Consider the following 27,200-nt stretch of genomic DNA (forward strand, 5'->3'; position numbering starts at 1 on the left):
GGCTGCAATATAACAAAGAGTGAAAAATTTAAGGGGGTCTGAATACTTTTATATATATATATATATATATATATATATATAATCTGTTTGTTTTTTAATACAAAACGCATACAAATTTAACTGTGTATTTGTAGTAATTGTAGAAGTGCACTTTTGTTGAAAGGTTATTGTCAGAAATGTAATGTTTTTGTGAAAGACTAATATATAACGGAGTGTCTCTTTACATTAAGTGCAAATAGCGACTGCCCAAAGTCTTTTTAATGCAATTTTACGTATATTTATATTTAAAATTGCTGAAATTAATTTACTTTGCTTTCTCAGATTTCACTATAATTGAAATATTTGAAAACATTCTAATACTTTACTAATATTTTAGATTTTCACTGCTAGGATTCCATTTATTATTATTATTTTTCTTTTCAGCGCTACTTTACCAGTCTATGTTAACTGATAAAATAGGGCATGGAAGTATAGATCACCTTGTGGAAGGAGTAGAATAAAGTCTCTGTTTGAGCGCACGCAGCGTTGCAGCAGCACAGGTGGGGTCCTGCTCTTCATCATGCATCTTCCTCTTGAGTCGAGAGAGACTGGAGGACACAAGAGGAACAGGATGTTTGACCACAGGTTTTGATGGCTTTGCTTTGGCCCCATCGGTTGACGTTGAGGGAGTTTCATCAAGCCCTATGAGAGACAAGAGGAAAAAGGGGAAAAAAACATGTTATGTAAAGTGAAATACTCAGAACACAACATTCAATCTTTATTAATACTTTATTAATATAAATAATCACAACATCCACTTGTACTGTAGTCTAATGGACTTGGGGGGGGGGGGGGGGTTTGGGTGGGGGTAGGGGGGGGGGGGGGGGGGGGGGGTTCTAAGCAGGAGTAAGCAGGGGCTTAAGGTGGTCTTACGAGTGACACAAAGATCTAAGACTCACACTTAAGCTTTCTAGCTTCCAGAATGAGATGAAATTAAAAACAAGTATGGTGAATTCCTCATAAGACTGATGATTAAGAGACCCCTGACCACTATACACAGACAAATGGCCAAGTGGGTATATGAGAAGCCTTGTCTGCTCTTATTTCTTATCAACAAATATGGTTTTCAAAAGTGCAAAATCTAAATAAAAAAAAGTCAGTATTTTCAGATACATTTATCTGAAATGTCTATTTAAAAAAAAAAAAAAGTTTTAAGTCTTTGAAAAACAATCAAAATATTAATGTGCATTAAACATATTACGGTTTGGTTTTTATATATTTTCAAAAAACATAAAATATATTGTGCCAACCAATCTGTTCATTAGGTTGCAGATTTCCTAATTCAGGCCCATCAGACACCAAATTTCATGCATGTGAGCTGCAGATGTGAGAGAAAATGCATTATTCTTGCATTCAGTGAGCAAATTATCTGCATTTCTGTACGTAAATATGGAGTAGGGCTGGGACTCGATTCCAAAATAAGTATTTTTTCAATTCCGAGGTGTTGAGATTCTAGAAATAGATTACACACACCTTAAGTCCTTAGAAGAGTCTTATTCAGTTAAACAACAGCGTTAATATTCAACTCGCTATCACAAAAATCCAGACATCAGTTGTTACAGTAGTAGTAACCTGTTATAAAAGCGCCTATATTTTGTTTTGTTATTTTTTATATTTTAAACATATATGCAATGTTATTTATGAAGTATTGCAATCTGATGTTGTTACTGTGTGAGGAGATTTCTGTACAATGACACCAGTATTTTACATTTTGTCCACTGTATGTGTGCAAGGTGAACATTAAAACTTAAAAAACATTAAAAATTCAAAATATGCTCCTAAGTGTATGATGTTACTTGTTGCTTAATTTTTATATTTGAAACTAATGATTACATTAAAAATGTCTCCATCAAAAAGATCAATTATACAAATTTTCACAGCAGTAGTAAATATAGCTGTACACAATAATATTATGCCTTCATGAACAATAAGTCTTATTTTTTCAAATATATAAATATCCATATATGTACACACACACACATATATATATATATATATATATATATTTCATAAAGTTTGTACTTTACAACAGACCAACACTGCTGAAAACAGTCTCTAGTAATCACACATGATCTCTGTTACAAAGTTTTTTTTTGTTTACTTTTTTTGCAATAAGAATTGGAAATATTTGTTCAGAATCTACGTAACTGAACATGGAATTGAGTAAATTCTGTCAAAATCAAGTCAAAATTTCAGGTAAGAATGATATATTGGTTGATTTGATTGTTACAAAAGAAAATAAATTATGGACTCAGGACAGAATGAGAAACATATGTGGCCGGATTCTTACAATCCTGATTGTAATCATCTGGTGTATACATTAATCCAGGTTCACTCCCTTTCAATGACTTAACTGCATCATAGCGGCATGCAGGTGTGCAAAATCATGAAATACGACCAAAAGCTTTCTTTTTCTGTTCAAATTGACCAAAATGGTAGCTATTTGTCTGAAGCAATAAAGTTGCAGGTGCTAAAGAGATAAATCAATAAGAGGAAATAGAGAGGCCCAGCAGTAGACATAGAGTTGAGCTGCCAATGGTGGCGTTATTGATTTTCCTGAGTTCAACAGGCCTTGTAATTAAAATGTAAATTTTGAGAGAGATAACGTCCTGACAGGAACGCTGGGATAAAGGGATAGATAAAAGCTCTGTAGTGAAAGAAATGGAGAGAGAGAAAGGAGGAGTAGAACAGACAAAATGCTTTTCAAATGAAAGTGTTTCTCTCCGGATGAGGAAGCCGATGTGATTTTAACAAAAGAAAGGGAAGGATTAGCCAGAGATGAGCTCGAATCCAGTGACAGGTTGATGTAATATTAAATGAAACTGCTGATGCTAAATTGCGCTGATTGATCAATTTGAAATCATGGAGGTAACTTGGCAGTAAATCAGAATTTATTATTTTTTTCTGCGTACCGTTTTAGGAGTATTTAATGAATGGTTGCACGCTCAATGCAATTGATGCAATTTCCATTTTCTATTCCTCCACATGAAGAGTGCACCCCCCCACACCCCAAAAATAAAACATTTATACATCTTTTCACATTTATTTCAATAGAAAAGGAAATGACACGTCTCAAATCAGTCTCACATCTGATTTACTGTGGTGAAAGATTACTAGTTTAAGGTAAGCATCAATATTACTATTGCTCATATTTGGGGGTTAAGGACTAGAACAACCATAAGTATTAAACTTCAGCACATCCTACATTCGTTGTGCTACAGATATGAAGGATAATTCAAAGTATGCACTGTTAAAGAGAACTATTGCTTTTCTAAGTGATCATAAAGACTTGGGCACGAGCTCTTTTGACTTGGGCAGAAAATAAAAAAAACCTCAACCACATAGTAATGCTGTAACAAAGTAAAACAAAATATTAAACACCTAGTTTGTATTGGCATTTGTATGATATATGTTTAAGTTCAGCATAATCTAGTCTCAGATGAGTACCAGGTTTTGTAGGTGAACAGTTTAGCGCACAGAGGTAAATTACCACTCCAAGCTAATGGGCACTCATTAACAACACTGCATTGTTAATTTGGCATGGCCAGTGCACTGATCATTACATACTTTACTGCAGAAAGCAGCTTGGCTCTGTGAAGCTGTAGAAATTATATCCTAATGAATCTTCACTTAGTGCCCGTTTAGAGATGCTGAAAGAAAATGAATGAAGAAAGAGAACAGGAGAGTCTGGTGAAATCATATTGCATCTCATAATTAGTGTGTGGCATGGAGCTCATCATGCATTACCAGGAAAATCAGGAAATTACTAAACTACTTCCAAAGTGCATGCTGTTTCTACAAGAATTGCAGAAATCCCATTAGCCACTGAAATAGATTATTTTCATGACAGTAAATTTAAAATTGGACAGGATTTGAGGTCAAATATAATCTGTGTTATTTACCTTGTGTCTGACCTATTGCTTGACCTCTGTCTTTTGCCTGTGGCTTCTTGTCAATAGAGCCGTCCTTGCACAGATGGACAAGAATCTTTTGCATGTACAAATAGTCAGCTGTCAAAACAGATTTCTATTGGCGGCCCCAGGATATAATTGATTTAAACCAGGCTTAAAGCAATTTATTACCTTTCAAATAGATATCAGAGTTTGTAAAAGAGCAGTTAAATGTTTTTAAAATGAATGTGATATTATTTTGCTCTCATATTTGACCCCAAATTATTCTCAAATGGAGAATTAAATTAAAGGCAGAACAATAAACTTCAAATACTACTGTGATGTACAAATGTTTTACCATTTAAACAATTTAACATTTAAGGGGAAAAGAGCTTAATTGTTATAAAATAATGTCACAATGCAAAAATAATAGATATTTTGTCTTACTTATATATTTTAGATTTATTTATTTTTAAAATTTATTTAGGTCATATTTTGTTCATTTTCCCCCCTTTTATTTTGTAGACAATTGTGACCTGGCAATGTTCTTGACAGAGTTTATGAGTCTCACCTTTATAATAATGCACCATATTTATTAATAATATATGAATCTGCTATCTTTCCAATTAAATTCACTGTCAACCTATTTTTAAAGTAAAACTCATAGCTAAAAACAGCACAACTACCACAAGTTGTACATTGCTTTGAGCACAAATGCTTCATGCTTTACACCTTAACTCTAAAAACAAACTTTCCTTTGTGCTTTGAAGCTTTTCGACAGCTAACCGTTTCCAACTAAACTCACCACTGTGCTCTTAATTCCACATTTAAATATCCTGCTGCTTTAAGCCCAAAACTACAAACAAACAGTAATCCCCAGAGGACTTTTCAGCTCATATCTTCTTTGAAGCAGCCACTATAAGTGTGTGGCGATATCCTATGAGATTATTTGGATTATGCAAGATCCCATAGAGAAAGCAGTCCCTTTACTGATGAAACAGGTTTGTCTTATTGCATTAGGCTTCACATCTGCACCTGAACAAACTCACCATACTCTCCACGCAGATGTTCAGGAATATGAGGTTCATAACCCTCCTTTTCTGGCACGTCTACAAAATCATCGTCGTCATCTTCTCCATCCTCAGGAGCTCTCATCTAGCTCGGGAAAAAGAGAGTCACTTTAAAGCCAAGATAATAACTAACACCTAATAGAGATGGTAACGTGATGGAATTAAGTAACAATGAGCCTATTTTTCTTGGTTTACTCAAACATTTGCATTTTACTTTGAAAATGCAATAAAAACTACTGTTGCAAAACATTTACTATTTTTTGTCATTCTCAAAACAATGCTTGTTGGCCGACAGTTTACAAAGGATGTCTGCAATTCTCTCCTGGCTGATTAACACTCAGATGGGATATTCACTGTGGCCTCAGGATATTCCAGAGATTTATAGCACTATGAATGGCAAACTCTGCAGTAACGTGGGACATCTTAACATTTTAATTCAAAGCCTTAATAGAATTTCCAGTTGACCACATCCAATTTTTTTTCTAGTGGTAGTCAATCTGAGCATTGTCCCAGCTAACTGTGACCGCATAAAATAATAGTTATGTTAAACAGACTTTTTCCAGCATCTGTCAGCACGCAAAGGAGACAATAATAATTTCAGACAATAATAATTATTTGCAATGTTTCAGAAAATAGGGCTACATGAGTCTATTGACAACCCAAAATAAACTAAAGCTGCTGATGGATGCGTACTTAATATTGGGTGTCTTAGTCTTGGCTAGATATGGTGAGGTTGAGTTGTTACGGATTACATCTTTGTGCAGGTTGTTCTACGAAAGAGCAGGGCGAACAAGGTGATACGATTTTTCCTCTGAAGTTCTGTGTTCACATCATGCAATCACTGTAAGCAGATCAAGTCAACACGAGGCACCGGATAAACCCATCTTAAAGGTGATTCAAACCTGGCTTTAAGTACCTTTGACTAGAAGAGAAGTTATGGTTTCTCTGATCTTATGTGTATCTATAGTAAAGGTAAGCTGAAAAGCTTTCAGAGATCTCAAGGTTTGGATATATATATATATATATATATATATATATATATATATATAAATAAGAAGAAAATGTGGTGGAGAATAATGAACATTTAACTTGTGTTTAACTTGTGTTTCAATGAATTAGTATTCATTTTAAATAAGCAATACTGTGTATGTCTTATTAAATATAATTAAATTGTAAGTAACACGTTTATGTCAGTATTATATCAGCCACCAGCCCCAATACTCTCTAGATACTGTTATTTGTATCATTTTTGAAAAACCCACAATCGATCAACAATAGATCTGAAATATCATCAATGTCCGTACCAAAATGCAGGGCAGTTAAGTGCCAAAGTTTAATATTTATAGTTACTAACGCCAAGTATGTTCATGACTAAGCAAACACAACTAATTAAAAAAAAAAAGCATAATCATATTGTAGGTGTCTTTAAGTGCTGAAAACGATGGTGACTGGCTCATGAATTCAGGAGGCAGGTGAGCTTTATTCTGCTCTCCCTCCGAGCATCTACTGCTGCCATCTGCACCTGCTCATCCATCACTCATGCTGTAAGTTTTGTTATCACTCTAACACTAATCAAAAGAGAAAACGGTCACTGCCACTGACCTGTGGAACCTCCCAATTATGCTCTTCAAGAGTGACAGCAGCACTTAACTTCCACTGCCGGGTAAATGACCACCATCAATCTAAACAGAATAGCAATGAACCACCGGGCTGCAAATTATTATTATTTTTTTGGTACAGAAATCCCCAGCCTGGAATTTATGAAAGGTGAAAAGCAACTCAAGGCTATTTTATTCTCCTCCTCCTGGACCCCACTCCTTATAGCCGAGGGTGTTCAGACCCCATGGGGAGACGACGTCTGCATTAGTGCTAAACAGAATTTATGCCTTTTAATTTACTCAAAGGGTGCTTAAGCGGCCCGTGCGCTACAATGCATAACAGAATGCCAGTTTTTAAATCGGGTCATTGGTATAAAATGGTATATATAATCTGTGTGCCCTCCTTTTCGAAGGTATTGCTAAAGTGTACAGCTCTAGCGCGCCTTTTCCATTTTTTTCTGTATAATTGTCTCCATGATTACCTTAACATAAAGTACTAAAGATTGTAGCTTGCTTTGCTTTCGTTCATTTTTTTTTTCTTTTTCATTATTGCAGGCAGACTATGTTGACAATTCCAGACTGAGGAATAAACTGTCTTTGCATGAGGTCTCAATTATGTACACTGGTGGCGTTGGTTCAGAAATAAGCCCTCTATGGCGAACACAGAAATATCTGTGTTTTGTGTGATTATGAAATAAAATAATTCCTTCACTTCACACTCAAGCCCTGTAGTCTCCACCTAAAGTTTGTAATACAATGAAAACTGATACTTTAAATTCAACATGATATCAAAATGACCCTATTTACCTTAAAGGGTTAGTTCACCCAAAAATGAAAATTAGCCCAAAAATTACTCACCCTCAAGTCATCCTAGCTGTATATGACTTTCTTCTTTCAGACGAATCCAGTCGGAGTTATATAAAAAATTGTCTTTGATCTTTCAAGCTGTTTAATTCCACTCAGCGGGTGTTGCATGTATCCGTTTAAAAGAAGTTAAATAAAAAGCACCCATGCATAAAAAAATTGTGTCATTCCCCCAGAACTGCTTCTGTGTACAACTGTTGGCGCAAGCTACATTAAAGTGATATTTACGTTTTGAATATGGATATTTTTTGTTCACCCCCCGGAGCCGTGTGAGACACTTTTTTTTAAATGGATGGGCGCTTTTTATTTAACTTCTTTTAAACGGATGCATGCAACACCCGCTGAGTGCCATTAAACAGCTTGAAAGATCAAAGACAATTTTTAATATAACTCTGACTGGATTCGTCTGAAAGAAGAAAGTCATATACACCTAGGATGCCTTGAGGGTGAGTAATTTATGGGCCAAATGTTCATTTTTGGGTGAACTAACCCTTTAATACTTTATTAAAATGTGGTAACTTGCTGTACGTCTTTCCTTTACAGCAGATGTCACAAAACCCTTTTACTTTTAATCCCCCTCCTCCAAACACTCCTAGTCCAGACACCTAGTTTGTAACACCTACTTTTGTCCAAACCACTAATTTTTTTTATCTGCATATCCTGATTCATGCAGAAATGTATCAGATTACGATTCATTTTAGATGAAGGTTGATCAGTATGTTCACTGTGACCCTTGTACTCAGGCTAAATACATTAGCCTATAAGAGTTTTTTTTTCACTACACAAACTGCACAGTTCACCCACTGTCTGTACCAGTGGCGAAGCTACTTTGAATAGCTACTGTGGCCCGACCAATGATAAGTTGGTAATTTTCCAAATGAATGTAATTTCTGAAACAATAACAATTTATTACTCTAACTTTATATATTTAGTTTTTTTTATGTAAATGCAAGCTTTCAAGGTCAATTGCAGTCAGTTTCTTAATTTTCCCTCTTCCTATTGGTTCATACCATACTCTTGTCAAAATGATGATTCATCTTATTTCTGTTAGTTCCACCCACGATGTTATGTTTACAACGTAAGGACATAATCGTAAGATGCGTGCGTTTGTGGAGTTGAATTTGAAAATATTGAAACAAATATCAATCATTCAATTTTTTTAAAAAGTATATATTGGAAACTAAGTCTTAGCGATGAATCCGGACATACAATTGAAACCTAACCACCTGCGGGTGATAGATTTATAGATTCGAAACTTCCAAGCCAAGCGTGTCTGAAACATCATATTAGCATAGGTACAGTGTTTGATCAGCTAAATCTGTGTGTCTTTTGTAGAGAGAAACACATAAACATTGTGCTAGACACTGTTCTCCACAACAACTGCATATTTGCACGGTCTCCTTTGAACGCAAACTGACAGAGATACTTGATTAAGTGATATTTACGTTTTGAATATGGATATTTTTTGTTCACCCCCCGGAGCCGTGTGAGACACTTTTTTTTAAATGGATGGGCGCTTTTTATTTAACTTCTTTTAAACGGATGCATGCAACACCCGCTGAGTGCCATTAAACAGCTTGAAAGATCAAAGACAATTTTTAATATAATTCTGACTGGATTCGTCTGAAAGAAGAAAGTCATATACACCTAGGATGCCTTGAGGGTGAGTAATTTATGGGCCAAATGTTCATTTTTGGGTGAACTAACCCTTTAATACTTTATTAAAATGTGGTAACTTGCTGTACGTCTTTCCTTTACAGCAGATGTCACAAAACCCTTTTACTTTTAATCCCCCTCCTCCAAACACTCCTAGTCCAGACACCTAGTTTGTAACACCTACTTTTGTCCAAACCACTAATTTTTTTTATCTGCATATCCTGATTCATGCAGAAATGTATCAGATTACGATTCATTTTAGATGAAGGTTGATCAGTATGTTCACTGTGACCCTTGTACTCAGGCTAAATACATTAGCCTATAAGAGTTTTTTTTTCACTACACAAACTGCACAGTTCACCCACTGTCTGTACCAGTGGCGAAGCTACTTTGAATAGCTACTGTGGCCCGACCAATGATAAGTTGGTAATTTTCCAAATGAATGTAATTTCTGAAACAATAACAATTTATTACTCTAACTTTATATATTTAGTTTTTTTTATGTAAATGCAAGCTTTCAAGGTCAATTGCAGTCAGTTTCTTAATTTTCCCTCTTCCTATTGGTTCATACCATACTCTTGTCAAAATGATGATTCATCTTATTTCTGTTAGTTCCACCCACGATGTTATGTTTACAACGTAAGGACATAATCGTAAGATGCGTGCGTTTGTGGAGTTGAATTTGAAAATATTGAAACAAATATCAATCATTCAATTTTTTTAAAAAGTATATATTGGAAACTAAGTCTTAGCGATGAATCCGGACATACAATTGAAACCTAACCACCTGCGGGTGATAGATTTATAGATTCGAAACTTCCAAGCCAAGCGTGTCTGAAACATCATATTAGCATAGGTACAGTGTTTGATCAGCTAAATCTGTGTGTCTTTTGTAGAGAGAAACACATAAACATTGTGCTAGACACTGTTCTCCACAACAACTGCATATTTGCACGGTCTCCTTTGAACGCAAACTGACAGAGATACTTGATTATGAGATGAGCTTAACCCAAATCCCTGTTGTCTCAGACTGAGGTAGTATTTTACAATTAACTTACTTTAGTTAAAGTTCATTAAAGCATTAACTTACATTAACAATGAGCAGTACATTTAGTTACAATATTTATTCATCTTTGTTGACATTAGTTAATAAAAATACAACTGTTCATTGTTATTTTGTGTTAGGTCAGGTACTAATGTCAACAGATACAACTTTTAATAATGTATTAGCAAATGTTAAATTAACATTAATGTTAATCAATGCATTAGAAGTATTGTGCAGAACTATTTTGCTGGTATATGTTAATGTAACACATAAAAGCTTATTGTAAAGGCTACTATAGACATTTTTCCAAACAATAACTCAAATAATGTTTATACTGTCATTATACTAGACAGAAAATAGGCATTTTATTGTTTGTTTTTTCAGAGTTATATATGGGTTGTTTTGAACCCTTGTGCTGTATTTTCTGTTGGCAATGCTGTTTACACTTTGTTTCATGTACAGGCCCACCCACTTAAACATTTCTGGCCTCACCCCTGGTCTGTACTTGAGTTTAATTAGTTACTTTCACATTTTTATAGTATTTAACGCATGTAAACAACACTAATAGCCGACAAAGTCCACTTGCGAAACAGAGAAACAGAAAAATCCATTACCACTTTAAAAAAGGGAGGGAACATTCTATTTAAATTGAAACATTGAGCAGTCATTCTGCAATCTGCAACTAATTACAAACTTTAAACATAATTTCAAGCTCACCTAGACTTTTTTATGCCTTGTTGCCACCAGCTGCAGAACAGATTGTTTATTCATCTTGTCTTTATTTAATCAAATGCAGTTACCTTGATAGATTAAAGTGCAGTTAAAAATACTTGCACAATAGACACTGCAAACCAAAACCTGTTACGTTTCAATCACTTTAAGTCTGTTGTGATAAAATCAGCACTGTCAACTTGTAAAGACAGTATTATAATTCTTCGACTGGAGTGTGTGGATACTGAGAATGAGACTCCATAGCAAGGCTTTTTGCTGACGCAGGTGTTGCTGGCATGTGAAGCCCACCTCCAGCTGTCTCAAGGAAAACTCCTGACAACGTAAAGTAGCCTAGGAATATTTCCAGGAAATAATACAAATTATGTAGAGAATCTGATTCTTTTATATTTCATGATACAATATCAGCTTAATGATTGAAAAGTTGAACTATCATTTGAAAAGAGTCCACTTAGGTAATAATCATATTAATGTTATATATTTATGTAAAACATATATATATATATAAAAAAAATAATAATAATAATAATTCAAAATATTAATAAAAACTATAATAGTATCTCAATGATACTAAAACAACACGGCCTCTAACCTCCTTGATTTGTCTCATCAGCAGACATGAATAAATGAGAATGACGTTGAATATTTAAACGATGTGCTCCCATGAGTGGACTACTGGCAGACATTCGCAGTGAACTCTATTGACCATGCAGTGGCCCCTGGACTCTACCCTGAGAGGATAAGATAATGAGTTTCCGGTTAAATGTCCCCCACTTATGGGGAAAAACACATTCCAGCAGTGCTCCTCACGCCCTCCAATATATTTTGTACGGTCTAATTAACTCTGTAAGCAATCTCAATTACTTTGTGCCCAGGGAAGCGTCGGCCAGGCACACTCCTTAAGCAGGTCTGTTATCCTTTTAAAAAATGAGCTGAGGAGGTAGCCTCGGACAACTGAGCCCTACACTTCATTTGTCTTTGGCCAAGTTTGATGGCTATGCATTTAAAAACCCATTCAATCTTATAAACCAAAAATTAAATGTACTCAGCTGTGATGGTCCTCTGTGCATCTGCTATTTATATGCTAATCTCCTCTCTTACAGGGGAGGTCTTGCAAATTATTACGGCAAACCAATAACTCAGGTGTATGGACTAGCAGGCTAGCTGACCGCAGAACAGAATGAAATGCACTTTGTCACGAGAACATGTTCTAGGCAGCCTGGAGAGAGACTCCCGTGAAGTTTACGGTCATATCTCAATTTGAAAGCTCACTTACACACATATACATACATACACACACACAGGGTTATTTCAGGATAATTGGGACATTTTTTCCCATTCATCTCAATGGCAAAAGTGTCCCAATTTCCCCAAATTCACAATCGACCTGAATTTTCCCAAATTCACCCTATTCATACTTTAATTTTTATTTCTTTATTTATTGGATAGGTACACTATCAAAAATGCTGTAAATCAAATGTAAATTAAAAAAAGATTACTTAAGTATGATACTAAGAAAATACTATTTCAGTCTTTCTACTTCAAAATTTCAAACTTTGTATGTTACTTGCCATTTCTTTGAAATGATTTGTTAAAATCGACTAATTATTACTATTTACTAATTAATTATATAAAAAGCAAATCCTACAGTAAATGGTTTTCAGTGTACATTTATTCATTCAATGGTTTCTTCTGCTGAAAACAAATATTGACCAATATTAAATGTAGAAGAACACACTGTAAGCTAGTGACCCCCAAAATGAATCTGATCACTTAATTCAGAGTTAAATGCACGGCTGTCATTGCATTAAATTCAGCACATCTAAGCAAGTGTCATCTCAAATGCTGCATGATCTTCAGATCATCATCAGCTTTAATGTCTTTTAACCAGCAGCTGTTAAAGTTATTTTTATTGGATATACAAAGTCAGTTCTCCTCAAGTTCACACTGAGTTCCTAGCAGTATAATCGCAGGTGTAGAGAATCACAGAATCTATCAACATGATCCACATTGCACAACCACAAAGTGTCACAATATAACATATTAACCGATATATCTATTGTTATTTTAAAAAAATCATAATTGTCGACTATTCCTTTGAAATTGTAATTGCGATTATTAATTTATGATTAAATGAATGATGTTTACACCTTTGTTTGAAGCAACTGCATGCCATATTTTTATATGAAAATAAACAAGCTGAAAACACTAACTGAAAAACTTGTATTGCTTTTCTATAGTATTAAGCCTCAAATGTCAACTACAGTCATGGTCAGAATTATTGGCACCCTTGGTAAATATGCACAAAAGCGGCTGTGAAAATAAATCTGCATTGTTAATCATTTTGATTTTTTTATTTAAAAATTCACAAATATCTAACATTTCATTGAACTAAAACAATTGAAAATGGGGGAAAATTTCATTATGAAATAAATGTTTTTCTCAAATACACGTTGGACAATTATTGGCACCCCTAGAAATTCTTATGAGTAAAATATCTGTGAAGTATATTCCCATTCATATTTACAATTTTGAGCACACCAGGGTGATTATGAACATGAAATTATCCAGCCATGGCTTGTGGAATATAAATAGGAGGGAAAACAAAGGCCAAATTCCCTTAATCATCCATCACAATGAGAAAAAACTAAAAATATATTTCTGATGTGCAGCAAAAGATAATGGAGCTTCACAAATTAGTGAAGTGACTTTAAGAAAAGAGCTAGAGCAGTGAAAATCCCCATTTCCACCATCAGGGCAATAATTATGAATTTCCAATCAACAGAAAATGTTACAAATCTTCCTGGAATAGGATGTGTGTCTATATCGTCCTAATGCACGCTGAGGAGGAGAGTTTGAGTGGATAAAGATTCTCCAAGGACCACAGCTGGAGAACTGCAGAGATTAGAAAATGTCAAACAGCACCTACACCACATGTTGTTTGGGAGGGTTTCAAGAAAAAAAAAATCAAGAAAAGAAAATGCTCTCATCCAAAAACAATCCCCAGCATATTCAGTTGTCAGACACGACTGGAACTTCAAATGGGACTGGCTTCTATGGTCAGATGTAACTAAATAATTCACTCAAGATGGGTTTGGTGCACACAGGGATAAAAAGTACCCCATGTGTACAATGAAATATACTGCTGTATTTTTTATGTTGTGGGCCTATACTTCTGCTGGAGGTCCTGTACATCTTGTTTAGACACATGGCATCTTTGATTCTATCAAATACCAACAGCTAAAAAAATCAAAATGTGACTGACTCTGTTAGAAATCTTATAATGGGCCATGTTTGGATCTTCCAACCGGACAATAATCCAAAAACAAACCTTAAAAACAACACAAAAATGGGTCACTGAGCACAAAGCCAAGCTTCTGCTCTGGCCATCCCAGTCCTCTGAGCTGAACCCTAGAGAAGATGAGTGTGCTGAACTGAAGAGGAGAAGCTGGGTATCTGAAGGGTCTGGAGAGACTCTGGATGAAGGAATGGTCTCTAATCTCTTGTCAGGTGCTCTCTAACCTCATCAGGCATTATAGGACAAAACTCAGAGCTGTTATCATGCCAAATGGAAAGCTGAAAGCATTTCCACCCATGTCACAGCAATGGCACAGGGAATAAAGTAATGGAATGCTTTTAGGGGGAAAAGGAAAAACTAATTATGATAAAGGCCTTTTAGTTGTTGCTTTATCACAACGCACTGAATTTTTCTATTGAAAATCGTCACTGAGAGTGATAAACCTCTCTGGCATGCAGTCAAGTGCTTTGTCAATGTCACACCCCTCCTTTCTCTCTACCCTGTCTGTTCTTTTCACCCAGTTAAAAATGGATAACATGTGACATAATGATGTGTCTCCTAACTGCTTGCTGTGTCCCATTCCACCCTAGAGTGCGCAAATCTCCATTAGCACATGAGCCGTGCCTCCCCGTAGCAAATCTCCCAGTATCGATGCAAAAATGCGCATCTTTAGAGTTTGACCATATAAGAGACAGTGTAATCTAAAAATGTGCACACTACACAAATATTCTCAATACCCTCTTCATGTGTTACACGTGGACATCTTTTGACAAGCAAACACTTTCCAGTGCACTATTTGACAAGATTCCAGTATCTAATGTGTGAGCAAAGAGCGCCCTCCACTGTGGATAATGCATTACTGAAGTTATTCCAGATATAATTTGATCTAACCCATTTTGCACTGCTCAATTACTGTGATCACTACCCTACTGCTTACAGCAGTACATACTGTAAGTATGTGTACAGTATACTTTATCTTAGAATACTCACTCAACACAGAAAAATCAGTTGTAAGCTGGATGATTTCAACAATGGTGAAACATACGAATAACCATGAATTCAATCAATGGAAATTCATTGATATATAAATGTTTTATATTATAATTATTAATATTATATATTAATAATAATTATCGTTATTTAAACACATTGCTAAATGCAAAATATGATTTAAACGGACCAGAAACATTATGATCTGGCTTTGATGTAATTGTGAAAAGTTAAATATATTAAATAGAATTCACAAAACAAATTCACACATGATATTTGTGACCCTGAACCACAAAACCAGTCATAAGAGGCAATTTTTTTAAATTGAGATTTATATATGATCTGAAAGCTGAATAAATAGGCTTTCCATCAGGGGCGATTCTAAGATTTTCGTTTTAGGGGGGCTCAGCCCCCAATGAGGGTATAATAATACAAAATAATAGTAAACATATAAATACAATTTAAAAATGATTGACTAATAGGGTAAGGTGGTAAACTAAACTTATTGCATTTTGCAACTTATTGTATTCCACTGTACTGCATAGATAGGTGTAACATTTTAGTACTGAATAAGCCATACAAGTCTTCCTGAATCCTGATCTCTCTCTTTCTCTCTCTCTCTCACACACACGTTTACTTAGCTATCTAAATGGGGACATTCCATAGGCGTAATGGTTTTTATACTGTATAAACTGTATATTCTATCACCCTACACCTAACAGGAAACAATTTTTTAAAAACTTTGTTTACTTTATTTTTATACCAGTTTTACAAATGAGGACATCCCTAAAGGGAGGTTTTTGGAGATTTTGTCATGTTTAGCTCACTTTTGGTTACAAATTTGTCCCCAAAATATGGTTAAGTACTTACACACACACACACACACACACACACACACACACACACACACACACACACACACACCTGTTTACTGTACAAACAAAATGTTACTGTTACTGCATTTCTAGTACAACCCTCTTTCTTTAGCTCAAGTATGCTAAACTATTTGCCATATGCACTGTAATTAATATGTTTTATATTAAAAAGTAACATTTTCAAATAAAAATGGCAACATGACCGTTATATATATAGTATGTGTTTATATAGCCTAAGGGCTTCCTTTTTGCTGGAGAAAACAGCTGTGGTGTGATGAGGGGTGAACGCAGAGAAAACATATTATAACAATCTATCGATAAACACACACCTTGTCCTCTGTTTCTCGCTCTGCGCCGCTGCGGTCTGCGGATTGAAGAACGCGCTGAAAGACAGGGAAGAGCCGAAGTCTGCCGCCGTTTTCATATGAAATTTAAAGGGGACTGAGGCAATAACGAATTTGTGTACAGGAGCTAATTGCAAAATTTTTAGGGGGGCTGAGTATTCGTTTTAGGGGGGCTATAGCACCCTAAAAATGGCCTAGCAACGCCCATGCTTTCCATTGATGTATCATGTGTCACAGTTAGGATAGGACAATATTTGGCCGAGATACAACTATTTGAAAATCTGGAATCTGAGGATGCAAAAAAATACTCAAAATACTGAGAAAATCTCCTTTAAAGTTGTCCAAATTAAGTTCTTAGCAATGCATATTACTAATCAAAAATTAAGTTTTGATATATTTACGGTAGGAAATTTACAAAATATCTTCATGGAACATGATCCTTTCTTAATATCCTAATGATTTTTTGGCATAAAAGAAATATCTATAATTTTGACCCATACAATGTATTTTTGGCTATTGCTACAAATATACCCCAGTGACTTAAGACAGCTTTTGTGCTCCAGGGTTACTTTTGGCATTGTAAAATCCTTTTAAAATGGATGAACAATAAACTGTGTGGAACAGCCATGCAGCACGTCAAAAATAAAAACAGCTGTCAGTCAACTCAAGGCACATTGTCACTTTCACCACACAACAGATGCTTCAAATATAGGAAGCACTCAACTAAAATAGAAACGACAGGATGTGAGAGTGTAGTACTCTTATTGCTGTTTAATGCACTTTACCCTCAAAATCAGAGCAACAAAAGTGTAGGCCTATATCGGTTTTAAAAAAATCAAACTCACCACCCTTCTTTCTCTGTTTTTGTAGTCTATATGAAGAAACTCGTGATTTCTCAAGGCATACTCCAGTGATTTCTTTAACTCAGTGGCTCTCCTCATCAGTTCTTCCTCAACACCCACCTTCGTAAAGACCTGACACATTCAAAATCACACATTAACTTTATTCAAATAAACATAACATTCAGATGTATGAAAGACACATCCAATGAATGCATATATGCCACAATTTGAACCCACATTAAATACAGATATGTTTCTTACACAAACACATCGATTCACTTCAGAAGGACTTTATTAACCAGCCATGTGGAGTACTTTTTATGATACACTTTATTTTGCGTCAAAATCTCCACACCCATTCAGTCGAGGGCTTAAGGGTGAGTAAATCATGGGGAAATTTTCAGTTTTGGGTGAACTATCCCTTTAATTTTTTTAATTAAATGTTATTAAATAAAAATTAAAAAAAAGAAGTTTTGTGAAAAAGAGCAGCTTGGACATTTTGCTAAACATATCCTTTTGAATAATTAATGACAGGTTTCTCATTTGGGAATGAATGAGTCCTTTCAGAGGTCAAAGGGTTTACCTGGATCCAGGACTGCACCAGAGGCAGGTGTCTGGTTGTGATGAGTCTATGGAGATCCCTCACAGTGTTTACTAATGCCTCATTCTCTTCCGTCTCCCTCAATTTTAAATCTGCAGACATGATTCAAATGGTTATTTACAAAAAAATATTGATTTGAACTCCAAATTCCATGCCATGCTATGCTATGACATGACATGACAGAGGACACATATCATGAGAATAGCTGTGAACACGATCAGTCAGATACACCTGTAGACACATTGAGCTCCAACTGATATCTAGAAGACATTAAACCAGTGCTGCGGAGAAACGTGTCCTCATCAGGAACTTCCTCTGTGTCACTCTCGTCACTAGACTTGTCTGTTAGCCCTTCATCATTTGTCTTCTCGGTCATCTTTCCGTTCTGCTCATTGCTTAGGTCTTTACTGCAGCAGGGTTGGTCAGATATGTTCTCGGCTCCCACAGAGGTTTTAGCAACTGCTGCTTCCTCATTAAACAGGTTTAAGTCATCGGTTGCAAGCAGTTTCATGCAGTTGTTCATCTCAGTCAAGGTTTCCTCAATCTCAGTCGTCGTTTCTTAATGAAAGAGATCAAAACAAGCATTTAAGCGTGGATAGAAATGGACGGGCACACTTTTTTTCTTATCTTTAACTATGGATAAATGGCACTTAATGACATTTTTAAACAACCAGACTTGAACAAGAACTTGTCACTCTTTTTTTAAACAAGATTGCTAAATGCTATTCGTGTTTTCTAGATATTTACAAGTTTTTTTTTTTTCAATCATCAATACAAAGAAATGAAATCTGAAATTTTCATTACAGGTTTTTATTACAAGGGCCTGCATTGTCAAATCTAAAAACATGGTATGGAAAGTGGTACATGACACCAGGAAAAGAGTGATGACGAGATATCATCACCATAGATAATGTATTCCAATTGTTTCATGGTAACTGGATCTAAACATGGAACACTGTTTACCAGTTTCCATAAAAATACGCATTAAAATAATGCAACAGTTACTTACCTTTTTGAGCAGTTGTTTCAATTGTTAGATCAGTGTAATGACATCTCAGATGTAATGTGTGAATTTTGTTGTGAAATGGCAATACTTTGATGTTATGTTGTGTCATTTTTTAAAGAGGTGATTTTAATTCACTGAACAAATTAACTTATATTTATATGTATTGTATCCAAGCAATTGAAAAAAGAATTTTGAAAAATGTGCATTTTGATCACCGAGTTCTGTCAAGTGTTTTGAAAAATGACATCAATGTTCTGATATTAGCGCCAAAGTGATTGTAAAAAAATTACAACTATACTATTTCACCCCCATCCTGTAAATGTATTGCCACCTTTTACTTTCCCCAAGTCTAAAAGAATACTCTAGCAAGTCATTAATCACTTTTGACAAGGCTTTTGTAGTCAAGATGTTATGAATTAAAATGAAATTTTAGTAAATATTTAGGCTGTTGATTTTTGTTTTTTTTACAGTGTTATATCTAAGATGACCTATTCCAGGATATTGTTCATTTAATTTACAGTATGTCCTGGGAGCTGTCCCTCAGTGTTTAACCAGCATATAAAGTATTTGCTTAACACAGTTTCTCAGGAAATGTTGATTCTTGGTGAAGCTGTGATATCTTAAACATGATGTAAAAAACTGAAAATACTTCATACATACCCTTACAGCAATAAAGGAATTTCACATTTACGCATGCTTTACATCAACATTGTTTAAATATTTAATATTTTTGCATTTTAACGGCAGCAATTTATAATTAGTTCCACCCGGTGATTTCTACATACAAATGACTGGATTGCTGAAGGGTTTGTAAAATCAGCAGTTGTAGCCACATTGCGTATGCAAACAGGGCGTCAATGACTAAAAGAGGATATCTTGAAGGTATCAGTCAGACAAGATAAGTTTTCAGGACATAATGTCTGTGAAGTACTGATTACTGTGGACGTCAGTAGTGATTATTGACAATTTGCACAGGATAAGCTATTCAGATATCGCCGAGATAGACATGTCTACTGTATACTCCATTATATCTAGGATTATTAGCTGAAAGTGGTTTAATTCCAAAAAGTGGTATAACAGACACTATAATACGAGCCTGTAATAATAAACTGCAGATGATGTGTTTCTAGAATGAACACATTGGTATTTATAATATGTGGTATTTATAATATATGTACTGTTGGTGCCTTGTACATCAGCTGAACTGATGTTCGATACTATAATTAAGAAGAAGCATAGAAAACTATCATTAAAGATGAACATAGCTCACTCCCACTTTCAATAAGCAGTCATTCCAAGAATAAAATACTGTGTAGAAATTCTGCTGTATACTGTAGGCTGACTTCAGATATAAAAACAGAGATTGGATGGGTAATGTTTACTCACTGAAATCAGCAGAATGTGTGGAAATAGAAACACGGCAACGCAGTTGTGTCAATGTTTTGATGTCACTAGCAACTGAGTTCTTTATTGTAGATTAGTAGTTCCACTTTAAGGAATTTTTGTTGATTATTCAGTAAAACATTTCGGAAAACGAGCCAATAGTGCACTTGCACTCATATGGCTCCATGATTTTTATGTTCCTTTGCATTGTAAAGAGCGCTGTGGCATTATTGGCCTGTTTGCCACATTTCTAGCCCTTAACGTTTAGAGGTAAAGTGATATAATGGCAATAAAAATTACATTTATATAAAATAAAAATGTGTGTAAATATATCAAGGAATAATCAAATTACTTTATTTTAGCGTAGATCATTTCTAAAATGATTTTACTTTTATATTTTCATTTATTTTTGTTAATTAATTTTCATGTTCAAAAGATAACAAGTACTTATCTATAGATAGGTTTTTGTGTGTGTGTTTTTCAGTGGAGTTACAGTTTGTGGAAATAAAGGTGTTTACCCTCCATTTCCTGCTTGGCCTTTTCAAGCTTCTCTTTGTAAATTCTTTCCAATCTCTTCTGTTTCTCCTCTTGTCTTTTTCTCTCAGCCAGTGTTCTTGCTTCAACATCAAGAAAATCTACCTAAAAAAAAGACACAATGCATTTCTTGAAGGGATAATTTACACAGAAATTAATAATCTGTTTGTGGGTAACCAAACAGTTTCAGGTCCCCATTGACTTGCATTGACTATTTTTGTTCATACTATGGAGGTCAATAGAGACCAGCAACTATTTGGTTACCCTTATTCTTCAAAATATAATCTTTTTGTGTTCAGTAGATAAAGAAATGTATGCAGGTTTGGAACAACATGAGGGTGAGTAAAAGATGACAGAATTTTACATCTTTGAATGAACCATCCCTTTAGGGAGACATTTCACTATTATAATGATGAATTATAATAACATAAATAAAGCCACCCATAACATCAAGTGGATGAAAACCAAATGTAAATAATAAACTATTTGAACATAATATTGGAAAATAAAATGAAACACAATTACTAAATAGTAGGGTTAGGTTAGCGTTTTATAAACTGCTTGATTCATTCACCTTTGATTAAACAGCTAAATTTAGGTAGAACACAATATCTTTTCCATAACAGTCTTTATATAATTACATAACAACAGTGACGTGTCCCAGGGTGCAGACTGATGGCATTAAATACCATAATCACAGAACAGGCACGTCCAGATAAATACCTTTTTAATCTGCTTTAGAAAGTGATATCCCAGAGACAGTTTCTTATACGCCTCTCCATACGTGGCGTGCCATGACTGCACAGTCTGAATGGCAAGTGTCCTTAGTTTTCTCGCCACCTCTTTGGGTGGAGGCAGCGGCTGCTCAGTGTCTGTTTCTACTGTGAGTTCCAGGAACTCCTGAAAGTTTGTGATGAGAAGATCTCTGAAGTGATACGACCGGCTGAAAATCTCACTGACCATTTGGAAGGCAGAGAGACGGATCTCTCCGTGCTCTTGGTTCAGCTGGGTCATAATCAAGTGGTAGAAATGATCAACGTAGTCAGTGGAAACTCTATGGTCAGAAAAGGAAGAAGAGTTCCAGCTTAACAAGGAGTGTAAGGTAATATGTCCAGTGCTGCTCTAAGGCCACAAAAACAAACACACAGGTACATTGAGCAATTTACGCTGACTTCGCAAATCACGAAATGGACTTTGATTAGGCACTGACAACACTGATAAATAAACACTGGGTCAGGCCAGTTTCCTCATTCTGTGACTAGATAATGAAATCATAAGCACGCTTTGGGCAGAGGTGGCAAGAGCTTTGGTGACCAATGATATTTAACTAACCAGTGTTTTATGAAACACTGCACTGTGATAATGGCATAGCTGTCTGAAATCAGTGAGCGTGATTTCACCAAGTACAACATGTTCCTGGATCAACATCCTTGTTGATCCTGGAACATCATTTTAATCAACCAATCAGAATTGAGGGATAACTTTTCAGGAAATGTCAGTTTTAGGCTTACAATCAAAATTAGGTGCTTCGTCCTCTGTTTTTAGGAATAAATTATGGGTAGGGTTAGGTTTAGGGGTAGGGATTGGGTTAAGTCTGTATTTTTGGACAGTAATGTTGATCCAGGAACATGTCTTACTTGGCAAAATCACAGCGACCATCTGAAATCAAAATTTACGGAATCCCTTTTTTTTTGCCTCACCATCTGCCAGCACAAACTAAAGATTGTTACTGGCTCAAGTTCTTGCTAAGTTCACGTTAAGGTAAAGTTCAATGGGCTCTAGGGTAAAGGCCTTTTACTAATACAGCGGCCGCAATGGGGACATCTTTGAATGAACCATCCCTTTAGGGAGACATTTCACTATTATAATGATGAATTATAATAACATAAATAAAGCCACCCATAACATCAAGTGGATGAAAACCAAATGTAAATAATAAACTATTTGAACATAATATTGGAAAATAAAATGAAACACAATTACTAAATAGTAGGGTTAGGTTAGCGTTTTATAAACTGCTTGATTCATTCACCTTTGATTAAACAGCTAAATTTAGGTAGAACACAATATCTTTTCCATAACAGTCTTTATATAATTACATAACAACAGTGACGTGTCCCAGGGTGCAGACTGATGGCATTAAATACCATAATCACAGAACAGGCACGTCCAGATAAATACCTTTTTAATCTGCTTTAGAAAGTGATATCCCAGAGACAGTTTCTTATACGCCTCTCCATACGTGGCGTGCCATGACTGCACAGTCTGAATGGCAAGTGTCCTTAGTTTTCTCGCCACCTCTTTGGGTGGAGGCAGCGGCTGCTCAGTGTCTGTTTCTACTGTGAGTTCCAGGAACTCCTGAAAGTTTGTGATGAGAAGATCTCTGAAGTGATACGACCGGCTGAAAATCTCACTGACCATTTGGAAGGCAGAGAGACGGATCTCTCCGTGCTCTTGGTTCAGCTGGGTCATAATCAAGTGGTAGAAATGATCAACGTAGTCAGTGGAAACTCTATGGTCAGAAAAGGAAGAAGAGTTCCAGCTTAACAAGGAGTGTAAGGTAATATGTCCAGTGCTGCTCTAAGGCCACAAAAACAAACACACAGGTACATTGAGCAATTTACGCTGACTTCGCAAATCACGAAATGGACTTTGATTAGGCACTGACAACACTGATAAATAAACACTGGGTCAGGCCAGTTTCCTCATTCTGTGACTAGATAATGAAATCATAAGCACGCTTTGGGCAGAGGTGGCAAGAGCTTTGGTGACCAATGATATTTAACTAACCAGTGTTTTATGAAACACTGCACTGTGATAATGGCATAGCTGTCTGAAATCAGTGAGCGTGATTTCACCAAGTACAACATGTTCCTGGATCAACATCCTTGTTGATCCTGGAACATCATTTTAATCAACCAATCAGAATTGAGGGATAACTTTTCAGGAAATGTCAGTTTTAGGCTTACAATCAAAATTAGGTGCTTCGTCCTCTGTTTTTAGGAATAAATTATGGGTAGGGTTAGGTTTAGGGGTAGGGATTGGGTTAAGTCTGTATTTTTGGACAGTAATGTTGATCCAGGAACATGTCTTACTTGGCAAAATCACAGCGACCATCTGAAATCAAAATTTACGGAATCCCTTTTTTTTTGCCTCACCATCTGCCAGCACAAACTAAAGATTGTTACTGGCTCAAGTTCTTGCTAAGTTCACGTTAAGGTAAAGTTCAATGGGCTCTAGGGTAAAGGCCTTTTACTAATACAGCGGCCGCAATGGGGCAAAAACACTCACTAAGCAAATAAAGATGTCCTTGAAGAGTGTTGTCCTGTTTCTATGAAATCTTTGCCAGAATGTCCTAATTTATTCACATGACTCACAGTTTGGTCCATGTATTTTTGAACCTACTAAACATACTTGCATATTTTCTTCACGTCCTTCATTTTGTCTTGATTTAACTGTGGTTCTCCAGAGGTAGTCAACTCCTCAACCAGTTGTGAGAGCTTATCACGCATTGTTTGGTCCATCTTTGACATTACCCTATAACAGAATGAAGACAGACAGAATGAAGGAATGGGCCAACACAACCACCACAGAAACAGTTACTCCTATATAACAGCCTATAACAGCCTTTACTCACAATTATTTTTGTTATGCAGCTGCTATTCAACACAGATATACAGACAGATTCATAAAGTCTACCAGTGACAGAGAGAGAGCGAACCAACTGTATCCGAAATCTTTAATGGATATAATGGATGTCACGTACCGCTTCCTCCACCTGCTGTAATGAAACTGGCTTTAATAACTACTGGTATTAGATCAAATGTATGTGTCCGTCTGGAAATGAAGTTCACTCATCTCAGTATTTTAGTGCGATTGAGCAGGGAATGTAAACAAAGACATACTGAGCAACCGTGAAGAGTCCATTTTCAAAATAAGAGTCGCTCTCTTTTGTACATTTTCACTGAAAACGGACTGAACTACAACCGAAACGTAATCGTTAATATAATTTAATACAAATTAGTTTAAGTGTAAGGTTGTACACCTGTGCCGTAAAACTTAATAAAAAGCCTATATAGACATAGTAAAAAAACTAATAAAATGACAACATGACTACAACTGTAACTAAAATAGATAACTAGTACAAAAGATTTAAAGATTTAGGAAATAAAGAACATCAAAGTCTGATGTTTTGGGGTGGGGGAAATACAACGTTATTTTTTAAATCCTTAATTTAAAATCCAAGCAACAAAAATTACATACCAGGCACTTCATATAACGTGGTGAGTTATTTATCTCTCTCTCTCTCTGACTGTGTGTGTGTGTGTGTGTGTGTGTGTGTTTCACTTTTATATGATTCTAAACAGCTTTGGCAAGAGGAGCTGTTATCCCTGGTGGCTCTAAAGAGGTGCGTTGAAGATTAAAACCTATTCTTGGTGCTTTATTTAACCACTACATGTATCTAATGTATTCTGTGTGCTTTTGTTGGCAGCCAAACTGCTCTGAGTACTTCCTGCCCGTCTGTACCCGGGAATATAACCCTGTGTGTGGTACTGATGGAGTCACATACTCCAACGAATGCATGCTGTGTTTGTTAAATATGTAAGTTAAATCAAGTTTTTAATGTTTATCTACCATTTTAATGTTCTTACTGGTGTCCTTTTGAAAAATTGTTTGACTGTCTTGTCATAGGGAGGAGAAAGTCAACACCTTAATCTCCAGGAAGGGCAAATGCTGAGACACATCCACTCATTTATGTTCTGTATATGTGACATGAACCTGGAACCACATGCTGTTTTTTACTGGTTTTTGTCTTAAGATAAAGTGTGTGGTGTGTGCCCTTTTAAAAACATTCTAATCCTTTAATAAAACCTTGATATAGAAATCACTGCTTTGTACTGTACTTTCTTTAATATAAACGGGCACTATTCATCACATGAGCTAAATCCAATAGTTTACCTTACTTGGATATAATTAGTTATCTTTACTTAGTTGTTATACTTACTCAGTTTTATTAAGTAACAGCTCATTTTAAGGCGAATAAAACAATTTATTTGCTGCAATGAGTAACTCTTACTTAAAATATTCATGTAGCCACAACAAAACCGGTGACATTAATACACCAGTGGGAGGCAGCAGTGCGCTAATGTGTTGCTAATGTGCAACAAAACAACAGAAGAAGAAGTACGGAAGGTTTGAGAGCATGCGCAACAAGCAACGGTGTTTTGAATTTGTGCGCCGAATTTGCTGAGACTGCTTGCATTTTTACCACTGGACAAAGACTGATTACTTCTATACAATAACAATAGGGTAAGTTTAAAAAAATAATTGTCAATCAATGTATCTTTTTGTGTGCTGCTAATTTTAACTGACTGACCAAAGATCTTTGCTATTCTGCTGTTAGAAAAAAGACTGTAGAAATACAGAACTTGTGGCGTATTTTGACGAATTTAAGACTTTTTGTTTTACTTTTCAATTTACTTTTCAAACTGAAAAATTTGTAGCTTTTGTGTGCTGCTAATTTTAACTGACTAACCTTGTCAGCAGTGTTAGCTAACAGATACCAAAGATCTTTGCTATTCTGCTGTTAGAAAAAAGACTGTAGAAATACAGAACTTGTGGCGTATTTTGACGAATTTAAAACTTTTTGTTTTACTTTTCAATTTACTTTTCAAACTGAAAAATTTGTAGCTAGTTAAAAACTGAAAAGTCAGAGGTACAATTCAAGAACTTGCCAAAAGTCCTCAAGATGAGCTCACAGTAGGTTTTAAAGTCAATCTTGATGTGCCACTGATAATTAATTGTTTACTGTAATCTTTTGCAGTGTTAACACTATAATTTAGTGTTAGAGGCTTTGGTCACTTAAGTTATTTTTACGTTAACCATGTTATTGTCAATATTTTTAATACACCACAATCATAGTCATCACGTGATCACACATTTCAGGTTTAAACTGAATGAGCTCTTTGTCTTGCAGTAATTATTGCTTTGCTGTGTTGAAACACTTACTACTGTAATACAGAGGAAATGCTGCTTTTCAATTGGTTTTATGACTGAGGCCTCAAGCAGATATGTATAGAAGTTTTCTTTCTTGTAAAGTATGCAAATATCAAGGAATGAATGTGTCTGTAATCTACAATTCACAACAATAGTGGAGCTTGCCTTTAACTGAATAATTATTTGTCATATTTAGGACAAGTGGTTGTGGCAGCTGTCTTCTCTGAACAGCAGTCTGGTGAACACCGTACTGTTTCGGCCTCAGTACACTGAAGGTAAGGCATTTAATTTTTAATCTCTTATAGAGCAGTTTTTGACTCAATCATGTGCTACACTTTATTTACAATATTAAATAATTTTTCAAATAATTTCTTGCGGATGAAGTATACATGTAACCACTGTATTTCTTTTATTTTTTTTCACAGATCTAAGAAAACAC

At 35.5% G+C, this 27,200-nt stretch overlaps 1 protein-coding gene across 2 annotated transcripts in view; it reads right to left on the reverse strand.

Moving 5' to 3' along the window:
• LOC107573705 (UV-stimulated scaffold protein A) overlaps positions 1-24,811 on the reverse strand; it is a 34,913-nt gene extending 10,102 nt beyond the window's left edge. Inside the window, exons 1-9 of one of the 2 annotated variants that reach the window (XM_016260151.1) lie at positions 24,531-24,811; positions 24,179-24,301; positions 22,946-23,276; positions 20,749-20,869; positions 18,073-18,399; positions 17,824-17,933; positions 17,244-17,372; positions 4,979-5,084; positions 480-681 (exon numbers count right to left, since the gene is read on the reverse strand). In XM_016260151.1, coding sequence (XP_016115637.1) covers positions 480-681; positions 4,979-5,084; positions 17,244-17,372; positions 17,824-17,933; positions 18,073-18,399; positions 20,749-20,869; positions 22,946-23,276; positions 24,179-24,297 — 1,445 coding nt within the window. In that variant the 5' untranslated portion in view covers positions 24,298-24,301; positions 24,531-24,811. Of the gene's footprint in view, positions 1-479; positions 682-4,978; positions 5,085-17,243; positions 17,373-17,823; positions 17,934-18,072; positions 18,400-20,748; positions 20,870-21,487; positions 21,886-22,945; positions 23,277-24,178; positions 24,302-24,530 lie in introns of those variants that run through there. The other variant, XM_016260150.1, reaches the window with a different exon arrangement.
• Positions 24,812-27,200: the final 2,389 nt, after the last annotated feature.

This window comes from Sinocyclocheilus grahami, unplaced genomic scaffold, assembly GCF_001515645.1.
Source record: "Sinocyclocheilus grahami isolate Dianchi unplaced genomic scaffold, SAMN03320097.WGS_v1.1 scaffold2011.1, whole genome shotgun sequence".
Taxonomy (NCBI): Eukaryota; Metazoa; Chordata; class Actinopteri; order Cypriniformes; family Cyprinidae; genus Sinocyclocheilus; species Sinocyclocheilus grahami.